Source organism: Eurytemora carolleeae, unplaced genomic scaffold (genome assembly GCF_000591075.1).
Source record: "Eurytemora carolleeae unplaced genomic scaffold, Eaff_2.0 scaffold1318, whole genome shotgun sequence".
Classification (NCBI taxonomy): domain Eukaryota; kingdom Metazoa; phylum Arthropoda; class Copepoda; order Calanoida; family Temoridae; genus Eurytemora; species Eurytemora carolleeae.
Window position 1 is genome coordinate 43,086 of NW_019397206.1, and position 13,694 is coordinate 56,779.

At 32.6% G+C, this 13,694-nt stretch overlaps 2 protein-coding genes across 2 annotated transcripts in view; one reads left to right on the plus strand and one right to left on the minus strand.

Annotated features, from left to right (window-relative positions):
* LOC111712728 (protein trapped in endoderm-1) overlaps nucleotides 1-10,813 on the plus strand; it is a 20,791-nt gene extending 9,978 nt beyond the window's left edge. Inside the window, exons 7-11 of the mRNA XM_023487431.1 lie at nucleotides 1,773-1,852; nucleotides 3,114-3,198; nucleotides 3,696-3,805; nucleotides 4,607-4,735; nucleotides 8,921-10,813. Coding sequence (XP_023343199.1) covers nucleotides 1,773-1,852; nucleotides 3,114-3,198; nucleotides 3,696-3,805; nucleotides 4,607-4,735; nucleotides 8,921-8,995 — 479 coding nt within the window. The 3' untranslated portion in view covers nucleotides 8,996-10,813. The remainder of the gene's footprint in view (nucleotides 1-1,772; nucleotides 1,853-3,113; nucleotides 3,199-3,695; nucleotides 3,806-4,606; nucleotides 4,736-8,920) is intronic.
* A 921-nt stretch (nucleotides 10,814-11,734) lies between these two features.
* The window catches only part of LOC111712724 (transmembrane channel-like protein 3), a 38,598-nt gene continuing 36,638 nt past the window's right edge, over nucleotides 11,735-13,694 (minus strand). Inside the window, exons 29-31 of the mRNA XM_023487423.1 lie at nucleotides 13,328-13,446; nucleotides 13,157-13,270; nucleotides 11,735-12,554 (exon numbers count right to left, since the gene is read on the minus strand). Coding sequence (XP_023343191.1) covers nucleotides 12,111-12,554; nucleotides 13,157-13,270; nucleotides 13,328-13,446 — 677 coding nt within the window. The 3' untranslated portion in view covers nucleotides 11,735-12,110. The remainder of the gene's footprint in view (nucleotides 12,555-13,156; nucleotides 13,271-13,327; nucleotides 13,447-13,694) is intronic.

Below are 13,694 nucleotides of genomic sequence, written 5' to 3' on the forward strand. Positions count from 1 at the left end.
CTGGTCTTATCTCTGGTCTTATCTCTGGTCTTATCTCTGGTCTTATCTCTGGTCTTATCTCTGGTCTTATCTCTGGTCTTATCTCTGGTCTTATCTCTGGTCTTATCTCTGGTCTTATCTCTGAGGGAACAGCCTTAGTAAAGAATTGTTTAGACATAGCATATACAGCATATACTGTATAGTATACACCATACACTGTATAGTATACAGCATACACTGTATACTATACAGTATACAGAATTATAACAAAGGAATTGAGTCTTTGCAACAAATCCCAATTTTCTAATACCTATATTTCTACAACCAAATTATGTAAACCTTTGATATTTCAAACTTTGATTGTTTGATATAACAGAAGTCATAGTTTGAAATATCTAAGGTCTACAACATTGGGTTGTTAAGATATGTTTATGATATGTTAAGATATGTTTAAAAATCAGAGTTTGCGGCAAAGACTCAATTCCTTTGAAAACTTTGAATGATAATATCTCAATTTTTCATTCAATTCTCTTCAAATGAGTAAGGACGAACTCCTGATGATGCCAAAGTTTTTGGCGAAATATATTGAGAAGAAAATGATATAATTCTACTGGAAAATAGGGTTGGGATTTGTTTCAAAACGATCTACAGTTTTTCAAGAGAAGAAGCAACTTATTTAGGAAAGGGGAGGGGTGAAAATTCGTCATTGCACCCCCCTTTTAGGTAAAAGGGGGTGCACCTGACCCTTTGCACCCCCCCCCCGTACGGTTCTAGGTATATCCATATCCATATATTCATATATTTGAGAGTTAGATCTACAGTTATATCCATATCCATATATATTCATATATTTGCGAGTTAGATCTACAGTTAAATCCATATCCATATCCTGTATTGGAGGGTTAGATCTACACTATACAGTTATATCCATATCCATATATATTCATATATTTGAGAGTTAGGTATACAGTTATATCCATATCCATATCCTGTATTGGACGGTTAGGTCTACACTCTACAGGTATATCCATATCCTATATATCTACAGGGTGAGTCAAAAAAAGTGTGATTAGCGGCGCCTGGTGCAAAATTGTACCTTTTTTGTGCAACTCTCCTGCATGGTGTTATTTCAATATTTTTTGAAAATTTTAATTTGTTTTGGTATTCCACTGGCCCAAAATAAATCCGCAAACCTATTATAGCAAAAATGTGTATATAAATTATTTTAATCGAAATCTAAAATTTTATAAAGATAGAATCACAAAATCACAGAAAATTCGCAAAATTGTAATGAGCTAATATTTAAGAAAAGTTATTTTTGAATGGCTCTTAAGGTTTCCACTGAACAGCTAGCATATATTTACAGCTTTAGAGAATTTAGAGAATTTAAATGACATTTCCTTAAAGATTGAACTGAAAATTGTAAATACATACATGTATATCTATTATCATATATATAAATATCCATATACTGGAGGGTTAGATCCACAGGTATATCCACAATTCATATCCATCCATGTAACACTATAGTTTCAGTAGAAGTAAATATTTCCATTTACTGTTATAGCGCCGATTGAAGGATTTATATTTCTAATTGGATAATGAGATAGATAGAAAGATAGATAATGAGATAGATAGAAAGATAGATGTTACTGCCATACTATTTCTATTGGTTCAGAATAGACAACAAACACATGACTGAACCCTGATTGGATTAGGCGCTAATGGACTCGGCATACAGAAGTGGTAATAAAGATTTTCTGATTTTTAATTATCAAGTGGTTTTGTTTAAGGAAATGCTACGAGGAAGGCCAGTAGATACGGTCATGAAGAAGAAGATCAGAATAATTTTGATTATCATAAACATATAAAGGTGAATAATATCTTCAAAAAATATATTGTTAAGCCTGCACTTGAACCAGGACCTGAAAACTTTAGAATATTGGATATCGAGATCAATGCTAGATCTTCTTTTCTAGTTAATTTCAAGATTAATTTAATCTTAAGTTTATAACTCAAAGGTGTTTATAACTCAACCAATCGAGTGGGGTTGGAGAAACCAGAGCCAGCCAATCAGAGAAGCCGGGAAATTTGAAATTTTGCACCCCATTAAGAACAGAACTCTCATTGGTCGGAAACTGACAGAGAGAGAAAAAGAGAGAAAAAGAGAGAAAAAGAGCGGATTAAGAAGGAAATTAAAAGTGTCCACATTGGATATTCAGATTAAGCGATGGGGATTAAAGGTATCCAATTCTAAAGATTTCAGCGCTGAAATAATAACGAATATTTGGGTAAAACTAAATATAACAATTAACATGAACATGAACATGGACATGAACATGGACAGAAACATGGACATGAACATGGACATGAAAATGGACATGAAAATGGACATGAAAGTGGACATGAAAATGGACATGAACATGGACATGAACATGAACAATGAACATGGACATGAACATGAACATAAACTTTTAAAATTCAGTGATGGTGATGGACCAAACCTCTGAAGAGTAAAAAAGTACATGTTAGTTCCACATTTATTGAAAATATATTTCGGTCTGGGTTGACCCTCGTCAGTTCTAACGATATAGTAACCATCAAAATCGATAAAAAAAATAAAAAAATGTAGAAGTCACAAGAAGATAAACAAACAAAAAGATTATTCAAAATAAAAATTTGGGCTGTCAAATGGACATAAGGGAAAAGAACTCAGATTATGAGATGGAAAAAAGATAATTTGCAAATATTCACTTTCTAAAAAAAATGTTTTAAGACAATTATTATAAACAATGAACATGAACATGAACATGGACATGAACATGAAATTAATAGCTATAAAGAAGCAGTTGAACCATGGAGACTTAGTTTAACCACTTCCTTTTTGCTTCCGGTTCAAGTTGAAGAAAAGTGGTTCAACAAAGTCTAAGTAGTTTAACTACTTCTTGCTATTCTGTAAATCTGGTCCAAGGTTTAATAACTAGCAAGAAGCAGTTGAACTTGGAAGACTAAAATAAACAACTTCTCTCGTGCGACCGGTTCAAATTAAAGAAAAGTGGTTCTACCATATCTTGGTAGTTCAATTACTTCCTACTATTTATTAAATCTTGTCCTTGAACCTGTAAATATTACAGGAGAGAGAGAGAGAGTTGACCCGAACTTTGCTTTATATATTTCTTGGTTTTGTAATCTGCTTTCTACCTTTCTGCATTCTTACAGGAACCAACATAGATAAAGTTAGGATTTTTTTTTTTAAAACTTTGGTTTATTCATTTTATTTATCATTTTTAACATTTAATATTTTAGTTGTAAATTTTGCGTTGAAAGGAGTTGAGTCATTACCACAAACTCTGAATTTTATATCTTTGCAACCAAAAGTCGTTATAGAAGTTTGATATATCAAAGGTTTAAACCATGAGGTTTTAAAGATTTAGGAATTTAAATTTGAGGCAAAGACTCGATTCCTTATAAAGTGGTTACAAGTTACAATATTGCGAAATATTTATTCATTTAACCTTGTGATGATCAAATATTTTTTCCTTTTCCTTTTAATGATCAATTTTATTCATTTCTACCATTTAATGATCAATTGTTTGTCCATCTAACCTTTTTATGATCAAATATTCAATCATTAACCCTTTTGATGATCAAATATATTCAATCATTAACCCTTTTGCTGATGAAATATATAAATGCTGATTATCTTGTGGTTAAAGTTGCGGACCCAATGCCTCCCTCTAAGAATAGTGTTCTTCATCTCCTCTCGTATATTCTAACCTGGACTTCATGCTTTATCAATCCATTCATTTACTGCGTCACAAACAAGGTATACATCTCTAAAATTTAACAATTTTCCATTCTCCACCCCTTCCCCTCGTTCGTGGTTTTGTTGACATCACTCATAAATGTACGACTGAGGCAATTTCCTAATTTCTTTGAGAACAAAAATGTCCGGCAAAACTTTGGAACTTTTCTCTTCGTTTTAGTCTAAAAACATCAAACAAAATATGATTTTCTGAAACCAAATCTGAAGGTTTTAAAGCTAAACGTAAAATATCAAAACGAGTGGACTGATAAAAACTTTGAAACTCATCTTATTTTGTTGCAAAATTTAAATGAAACTCGTAATTGTAAAACAAGAGACCGAATTTAAAGAATTTGAGCCACGGCTTAAATTTAAGCCGCAGCTCAAAATGGTTGATTCCACTTAAAATTATATTGCATTTTTCAAGATTTAAACCGGAGCTCAATTGAAACCGGTTTTTGGCCGATTTAGGCCGCGGCTCAAATTCATTAAATTCGGACACAGAATACATATTTAGATCTTTATTAAAATTTTTAAAAACTTATCTTTAAAACAAGAGTACATGAACGGCACTGCGAAATATAGACAGAAAGAGAAGGTAAAATTCATTCGACATAACTGGTTTGAGTTTGTGATCACGTAGCTCCTTTAGTTTTGATTCTAAGCATTACGTGTAAAAAACAAACAAGTTTTGTCCTTCTCCATAGCTCATCAATAAGTGGAGTTATGTTTCATAACAAATAATATTTCAATCTTAAGTGCAATATACATTTGACGTGGTAGAATAAATCCACAATCCCTCTTTTATTGATTCTATTTCAGTACTATTATGAGGCATATAAGAACATGTTTGTCGATCTACTCCGTCTCTGCTCTGTTCCAGGAAGCCGTGTACAACCTGTTACAAACACTACCGGAGTATCTAACCAAAGCTCTACACTCAAAGAACAGGTTACACCGATCTAATTAATACAAGAATGGTTCCAGACCTTGTACCGGCACGACTTGTACCAGTACTGGTCTGATTTGTAACAGTCCTTATTCGAACTTGAAGTAATAGTCCGACTTGTAGTACTAGTCTGACTTGCATTACTAGTCCGATTTGTAGTACTAGTCCGACTTGTAGCACTAGTCCGACTTGCAGTACTAGTCCGACTTGTAGTACTAGTCTGACTTGCAGTAATAGTCCGACTTGTAGTACTATAGTCCGACTTGTAGTACTAGTCCGACTTGTAGTACTAGTCCGACTTGTAGTACTAGTCCGACTTGTAGTACTAGTCCGACTTGTAGTAATAGTCCGACTTGTAGTACTAGTCCGACTTGTAGTACTATTCCGACTTGTAGTATTGTATATGAATCAAAATCAATAAAGCAATGCACTGAGTTTCTCAAATATTCAACGAGTCGGTTTTTCTTACAATATATTTATATACAAAAGATACAAAAATACAAACTTTAAATCGAACGATACTTATACAAACTAAATATTATGAATCAGATCAGTTTCATCAAATAGGGGAACCGTAGGGTTAAAGATGGGGGGGGGGGGAAAGGGGGCATGATTCCCCTTGGTAGCTATGATCTCAGCGATCCAAAAAATCCTTGAATTGCTGATCGTAAAAGATCAACAAAACTCGCCCACTGTTACAGTAGTACTAGTCCGACTTGTACCAGTACTGGTCTGATTTGTAACAGTCCTTATTCGAACTTGAAGTACTAGCCCGACTTGTAGTACTAGTCCGACTTGTAGTAGTAGTTCGACTTGTACCAGCACTAGTCCGACTTGCACATGTACTAGTCCGACTTGTACATGTACAAGCCAAACTTGTACATGTACAAGTCCGACTTGTACTAGACCTGGTTCGACGCGTACTGGTCCAACTGGTACCTGTACCGGTCTAACGTACCTGTCCGGCCTTAAATGTCATGTAAGAGTCTGACATGTTCCATTACTAGTCCGACTTGAGTCAGTACTGTTCCGACACTACTATGTGCCAGCACAAGTATCGGATAAAAAAAGTTTAAAGAAAAACAAAAATAAGTAAAAATCAGAGCAAAAACATGCTGTTCCGTATAAGAAAACATGCTGTTCCGTATCAGAAAACATCCTGTTCCGTATAAGAAAACATGCTGTTCCGTATAAGAAAAATACAGTTGCATTAGATATTCTTGTAGCGTACACATGTAGATCTTGCCAGCATACATTTGTCGCATAAAGCGTGCTGGGTCGAATTTACACTAGGCATATAGTCGAGACTGGTAGGTACGAGTACCGGTTCGGGTGATGCAACGATTGGAGCCATATGTATGTATTGTGTACAATACAAAAAAATGTGTGAACACTGTTGCACAGTCACATTTTAGCTTAGTTTTGCTCAGTGAAAAGATTAAGTTTTAGGTTTATAGGTTTTATCCGTGTCGAATTAATATATCATTTGTTTAACTTCCTTAATAACCACTGAATGCAGTAGTAGAATGTATAGCCGGCCGTGGTCATTTAAAGGGACTGTAAGGACTGTAAGCGATATTTTTAGTGACAATTATATATCCATGTTTGAATTATATATCCTGGTTTTTGTTTCTTTAAACTGTTTAATTCATTTGTGGTTCCTCTTGCTGCAAAAGTGATTAGCGCATTTCTTTCTTATATAACAATGTAGAAATTCACAGAAATAACACAAAAATTCAAAATTGCTAAAAGGGGGCTCATACATGAAACTACATTTTATAGAACGATATCCATGCTTTACCAACCCACATTGTACAACACGTGGCAGAGATATAGAGAATAATTGTTCCAAATAATTTTCAGAGAAATGGAATATAATTAGATTATTTCTAGAAATAAGAAAGGAATATTAACTGTTTCATCCATTTACCTACGCACTTAGGTTTTTTTAATATAATTATATTTAATTTAGTTCTACTTAAAATCTTTTATATGTAACTGGGTTTCGCTCACTAACATACGACACTCTAATTGGTAGAATTTTAGACACTTCATGCATTGGATATCGAATAAAGATTAAATCTATTTGTAGTTTAACATATAGACCGCGAGATCAAGCATTGAATATGATATCCAAAATATGCAAGAATCGAGTTTTGTCTATTTAAAAACCTTCCTTGATTTGCGAAAGGCCAATTATTTTTTTGATGGTTATTCTTAGTGAAATGATCATTATATAGGAATCATTTTCTAGAAAAAAATGTTGTAGGCCCACAATCGTTTTTGCTTATGACTCTATTAAGGTTACTGTGATCGTTTTGAGAGTCCAGAGGCCGAATTTAATGAATTTGAGCCACGTCTCAAATCCGCCAAAAATCGGTTTCAATTGAGCGTCGACTTAAATCTTGAAACATTGAATACAATTTTAAGTGGAACCAACCATATTCAAGCCCATATTTAAGCCACAGCTCAAATTCTTTAAATTCGGCCTATGGATAGATTTAAAACTGTATACAAAAAATGTGCAAGATAGTTCTTATAAAATGGGTGCAGCTTTGGGTTGTAGGTTCTACAGTGAGAAACAGAAAATTATGGAATAGGAAGACGACATTAAAAGTATATTTTAAAAATTATATTTGATGTTGTTACAAAGCAGATAGCTTTAGTAGTAGCTTAGAAATTAGAAAAAGAAATGATCTGTGCACACTGCACAATTTTTCCGTTTAATTTACAGGGTGTCCCAATAAACATGAGAATTAAGAGACGGTTTGTCGTCTTTGATATCCGATGATTGATAAATGGCATAAAGTGCATCAAAAAAAGATTAAACGTTTTTCCTTTCAATTGCTTTCCAAAATGTGGTCTACCGTCTTTGTATATCTTTAAAATTGACAGAGATATTAAACATTTGAACAGTTTTGAATATGAAAAAATGTTAGACCACATTTTGGAAATCCCGAGACTAGTGGTTTTCGGTGTTGAATGTTTTAATATGTTTAATATTTACGAAAAAATCCCGCATGGAGAAAAGACGATATAGAAGTCGTCATTCAATTCCCATGTTTATTGGGACAACCTATACATGGGACAGTTTAAACTCATACTTTGAGTCTAAAAGTCGTCTTTCTATTCCAGAGTTTGTTAGTTCTCAATGTAGTGCTAGTCTGTGTTTAGGTGCCTTCATTTATATTTAGTATCAATGCGATCTGTGTAAGCACTTTTTTATAAATCTAGACTTATTTTTAATTTTAATTTTATTCTATTATTTCCAAAATTGATTAAAGATTATTAATTAACTTCTAATTTTAGCACAAACGTACTTTAGGTTTATTTAGATTTCTTTTTTCAGAGTTCTAAATGATTATTTATTTTCATACATTTTTTAAATTTTGATTTAAAACTACACCTAAAAATTCACCAAAAAGTAGAGGAACCAACCTGAGGCGTACTCAGGGGGGGGGCTATGGGTGCTTAGTCCCTCTTGGATCAGTAAAATCTATGGTTTCCAGGGATTTTGCAGGCCCCAACGAGTGCAGGTGCTGACCTGGAAAAAAATTAAGCCCCCTGGACAAATTCCCGAGCACATTGCCCACTATAGTGTCATTAGAACTTAAGTAAATATTTCTATTTACTGTTAGCGCCGATTAAAGGATTCATAACTCTGATTGGATAATGATAATGATAGAAAGATAGATGTTACCGCCATACTATTTCTATTGGTTCAGAATAGACAACAAAAACGTGACTGAACCCTGATTGGATCAGGCGCTAATGAACTCAGCATACAGGAGTGTGCCACTAATGTTTGTCTTATAGCTTAAGTTTGTTTAGAGTAATTTGCAACTCTAGCAGGCACATGTTTAAGTGACCCTCCATGCAAAGATGACAATGCACGAATTAAAAATGTCTCCTAAAAACCTTTATCTGATACAAAATGTGGAAGATAACGTCGTTTTTCTGAAACGAATGGTATTTAATTCTGATAATGTCTCCATTGTTTCTTATAAGGAAAAAATGTGCAAGTCACTTTTGCAGAAAACCCATAAATGAAACTAAATAAAATCTAAATCATACTTGATCAGACAAAGCTTTTAAGGGTACCGTTGTAAATCAGACATTGCCTTTTTCGCTTGGAGGGTTACTTTAAATTTATATATTTATGGTAATTTAATAGATATTAATTTCAGGATTTAGTTGAACTGGAGAATTTGTTTAACAGACGACGAAATTCATCAGAAATCATCGAAACAACAAGACTATAGAATAAATTCATAACAGAGAAAAAAGCACTGAGAAGGAGTGTAAACAGGGGGCTAAGGCCCCCCCCCCCCCCGGATAAAAATTAATCAAAGGAATTGAGTCTTTGCCACGAACTGTGGTTTTCTCATCCTCATTTCTTTGTCGTACAACTTAAAAATTTCAAACTATGAATTCTGTAAGATGAATTAATCTAAGTTTAAAATATCAAAGGTTTATGCCATGAAATTGCAGATATATGGATTAGAGAATTTGAGTTGTGGCAAGGACTACGTTCTGGATTTAAAGGCTTGAATTTAAACCTCGAACAAAGTAAATTAAGTAAAACCGGCAAAAATATAATTTCAAATTATACTCAAGGCAAAACTCGAAAAAACCTCTAAAATCCGCAATATTTAGTAAACAATCCAGAATTTGTCAGTCATAGTTGAACTGGCAAGGAAGATGTTAGATTCATCAATTATCTTCCCGGATTCTGAGGCGTTGATCAAGGAAGGCAGCCGAAAAAACGTTCTGAGGGCCTTCAATCAACTCAGAGACTTAATTGGAGATGAGCGTGAGTCCAGACCACCAACTGAACATAAGTTATTACAATTTGTTTGGCATCCTAAAGAGGAGAAAGAATTGGCTTCATCCAGTCTTTGGACAATCTACAGTATGATCAATATTTTAACCTGGAAACACTGCTTTCTGAGATCAAAAATCTTCTGGGATATTATTTCTCATAATGTCCCAGGACAATTATGAGAAATAATATCCCAGAAGATTTTCCAATTACAGGAAAATACACGGGATATTAATTCTCCCAAAATGGAATAAAATCAAAAGTTATCGCGTTAAAGCTTGAAAAGAAAAATTATTATAACCGATTAATAAATAAATACTGTTGTCAATGAGAAAAATTTCAAAAAAATGTTTGATAAAACTTACCATTTTGTGAGGGAATACAATATTATTAATATACATTTTGAATTATTTTTTTCAGTTGGATAAATGAATACATTTAACAAGATTACGACGAACATGTGGTAAATGAATGTGCCCTTTTAGTTTCTAAATACCATTCTCCTAAATTAGTGATTCATATTTTTCATCTGAAGATACATTAATAATGGATTGGAGTACATTCATAGCAACATTTCAGATCTTTATTGTAAAGATGTATGTACATTATGTACTGACAGTACAATGTTTTAAATATATTTTATATAAGAGATATTAAAATTTGTGAATTGCGTACACTGTTGCACGTGTTGAAAATATAAGCTTACAGTGAGAACCATAAAACCGTTGAATACTAAGACGACATTATTACAATACTTTCTTTGTATTTAATGTTGTTATTATATTATTATATTATTAAATAACTAATTAATTTTATGCCCTGGGTGGCAACTTTTTAATCTATGGTGAACATATCCTGAAACCCATATATTCCCATATATAAAATTTTCACTATGTTCTTATGGGTTTAAAAGTAAAATATCACCCCAGCTGAGTACACTTTTCAATATTTCGCGAATTTTTTGCTATGAAATTCCCGCATTCTTTTGAATGATCATCTTCCAGCTTTAATATTTGGGATTTTCTTTAATATGTACTTTTTAAAAGTTTAAACTTTATATTAGATATTATATAATTGACGTGTTTCTCATGTTCTTTCGAAAATTTAAAGTCATAACTTGCGTATAAAAGTCGTCTTTCTATTCCAGATTTTTCTGGTTCTCACTGTACATAGTGGAAATAATGAATGCATCGTAAAATTTAGTCACCTTGCATAAATATGTTATTTTGATTCCAAATATTGACAGTGTTTTATATTGGCAATGTTCTTTATTGCGCTTATAATCAATAACCATATAATATTGTAAATATATCGTAAATATCAAGAGAATATATCAAAAATCATATTTCTTTGTTGAAATAAAAAGTGTTGCATGCAGGATTGACTGTAAAAAAGCCTAATACTCGTTAACCAAATTTCCCATTTATTTTTATAAACTTTCGTATTTTTAGTGAAAGAAATTGAGTCTTTGAAACAAACTTTTAATACGGACTTATAAATAATATTATTAATTATATCTATTAAAAATAAAAATAAAAATTATAAATAATAATAATTAATAATAATTACAAGTTCAGATTGGTTGCGTATTTGCTGAATATGATCTGTTTAAACCTACTGTTTCTATACTAAATTAAGTATATATATGAATTTTCGAATAAATTTGATACAGTTTTATATCAATTTCTCGAGACAGGAACATCAGATATAACTTTCATGGGTCGCGATCAAGAGCTAAAGGGATTAGCACTCAGCCTATACCACTTTCATTTTTCCTTTACAGTCCCTTAAAAAGTCTGTTTGGAATATAATCAGATAAAGAATGTTTGAACATTTTTATTTTAATTCTTATCATTACATTTGATAGACTATATTTTTATCATATCTATATATAAATTTGGCTTGTCTGTTTGTTTGTTTGTTTGTATCCAATAAACGTAAAAACGGCTGAACCGATCGGGCCCAAATTTTTTGTGGGACATCTAGGGACTCCAGGGAAGGTTTATGAATCATCGAAGTTTCAAATATTTGTCTCCATCAAAATTAGATCGTCATTAAATTTTTTAAAATTTTGAAAATCCGCGAATTATTTTTGTTTTGTTTTACGATGTACACAAAGAGAACATGTTCACAATATATTTAGAAGATGGGCGCGAAGCGCCCTCTAAGGCTAGTTTATTATTTTTTCTAATACTAAATGTTTTTAATTTACTTAATGAATTAATGAAAAGTGTTATTAAAGTATTTACATAAACTGCTTTAACATTAAAATGCAAATATAAGTGTCTTTAATGGCTAAACTATGTAATACATATATCTTACAATTAATTAAAAAGAACTTAACTAGCTATGTATAAAGTGCAATTTTGATTACATCTGTTTCAATATATTTAAGCTTTTTGCATCAAAATACAATTTAAAAACTAGTAAAAAAGTTGGGCTTTTAACGCAAGAACGGTTAATAACTTGAAAAGTGAAAACTTGGAAATCTGGTTTATAAACATCTTAGATTTTGTTTAATCCATTTAACTTCAAAATTCACGAAAACATGTATTCTAATCAAGATCATGCTCCATACTGGCGGATTTACTGATCCATATTTTTGGAAGATTTATATGATCCTTCTCAATATTTTCAATTTTACTTCCATCTTTATCCATGGATTCATGCCGTCCTGTTTCCTCATTCTCCTCTGTAGGTTTAAGAGATCTTTTTTCTCCTTCCTCCTGATCTCCGGAGCTGTTTCTTTCTGTCGCATGATCTTCGTACCCACTTCGTCCCGTCTCCTGATCTTCGGAGCTGATTTTTCCCGTTCCTTGATCTTCGATGTCGACCCGTCCTGTCTCCTCCTCTCCGATAAAGCTTCCTCCCTGGATTGTTTCGCCGTCCTCCCTCGGAGTGAGTATATCTGATATATCAGAAATGTCTGAAACCTGATGGTTTAGAACGAATACAGAGCTATCAGGATCCAGATCACCAAAATTATTGATCAGGCTTCCCTAAATCAAAAACATATTTCCCTTGAGAATTAAAAACTGAAAAGGAAATCTAAAAAGACGAAGAAAAGAAACCCTTTTAGAATGTAACAGCGATTGAAAAGTATTTAGCAGAGAAAAACAAGGATAATTAGCTAATATACAGTGGTAGGCGATTATATCAATACAATGAAGACGACTTAAATTTTTTTTATCGTCAACAAGCTTTTTCGAGTTACAAGTTTACAAGTGATCAAATAGAAGCTATTTAAATTGACAGTTTCTATTGATTTATGTTTATAAGTTCATGCTGTTTAACAGCTTGATATGAAAGAAAATTGAATTAAAAGATCGTCTTTATTGTATGAATATAGTCGCATACCACTGTGTCAAAGTTCTGCCGACTCAATTTTAAATGACCATTTATCATTTTGCCTGAGCAAAAATGAATGAGATATCTCTTTTATTTCTCTCTAAAAATAGATAATCTTAAATTGTGGTTTCTCTATAGAAGTGGGATTTACGCAGCAGAGACAACGAAGTAAATTGACTTTGAAAATGGTTCATTGTCAGTTTTGCATTAAACCTGTGACAGTCCCTTTAAAAGAAAAAAATAATAAACACACCGCATTAGCTCCATCCTCTGTTGGAGATATTCTCGGAGTTGTTGAGTTGTTTAAACTATCCTGGATATCATTCTCATATACAGAGAATATAGAGGGACGCTCTAGTTTCAAGATCTACAGTATTATTATTATTATTATTATTATTATTATTATTATTATTATTATCAAGACCTTTTCATGGATTGCTCTTGTGACTTGATCTTGTTGATCTTGAGTTCTACTGATATCGTGAACCTGGTGGTTGGTTGATCCTGTTTTCTTCTTTATTCTAGCATATAGTCCCAGGATACCTAGAGAATACAGAGAATATAAAGCATAAATAAATAAATAAATAGCATAAAGTCCCAGGATACTTGGAGAATACAGAGGATATAGTTTAATCTAGCATATAGTCCCAGGATACCTGGAGAATACAGAGGATATAGTTAATTCTATCATATAGTCCCAGGATACTTGGAGAATACAGAGGATATAGTTTATTCTAGTATATAGTCCCAGGATACCTGGAGAATACAGAGGATATTAAACGTTTTTCCTT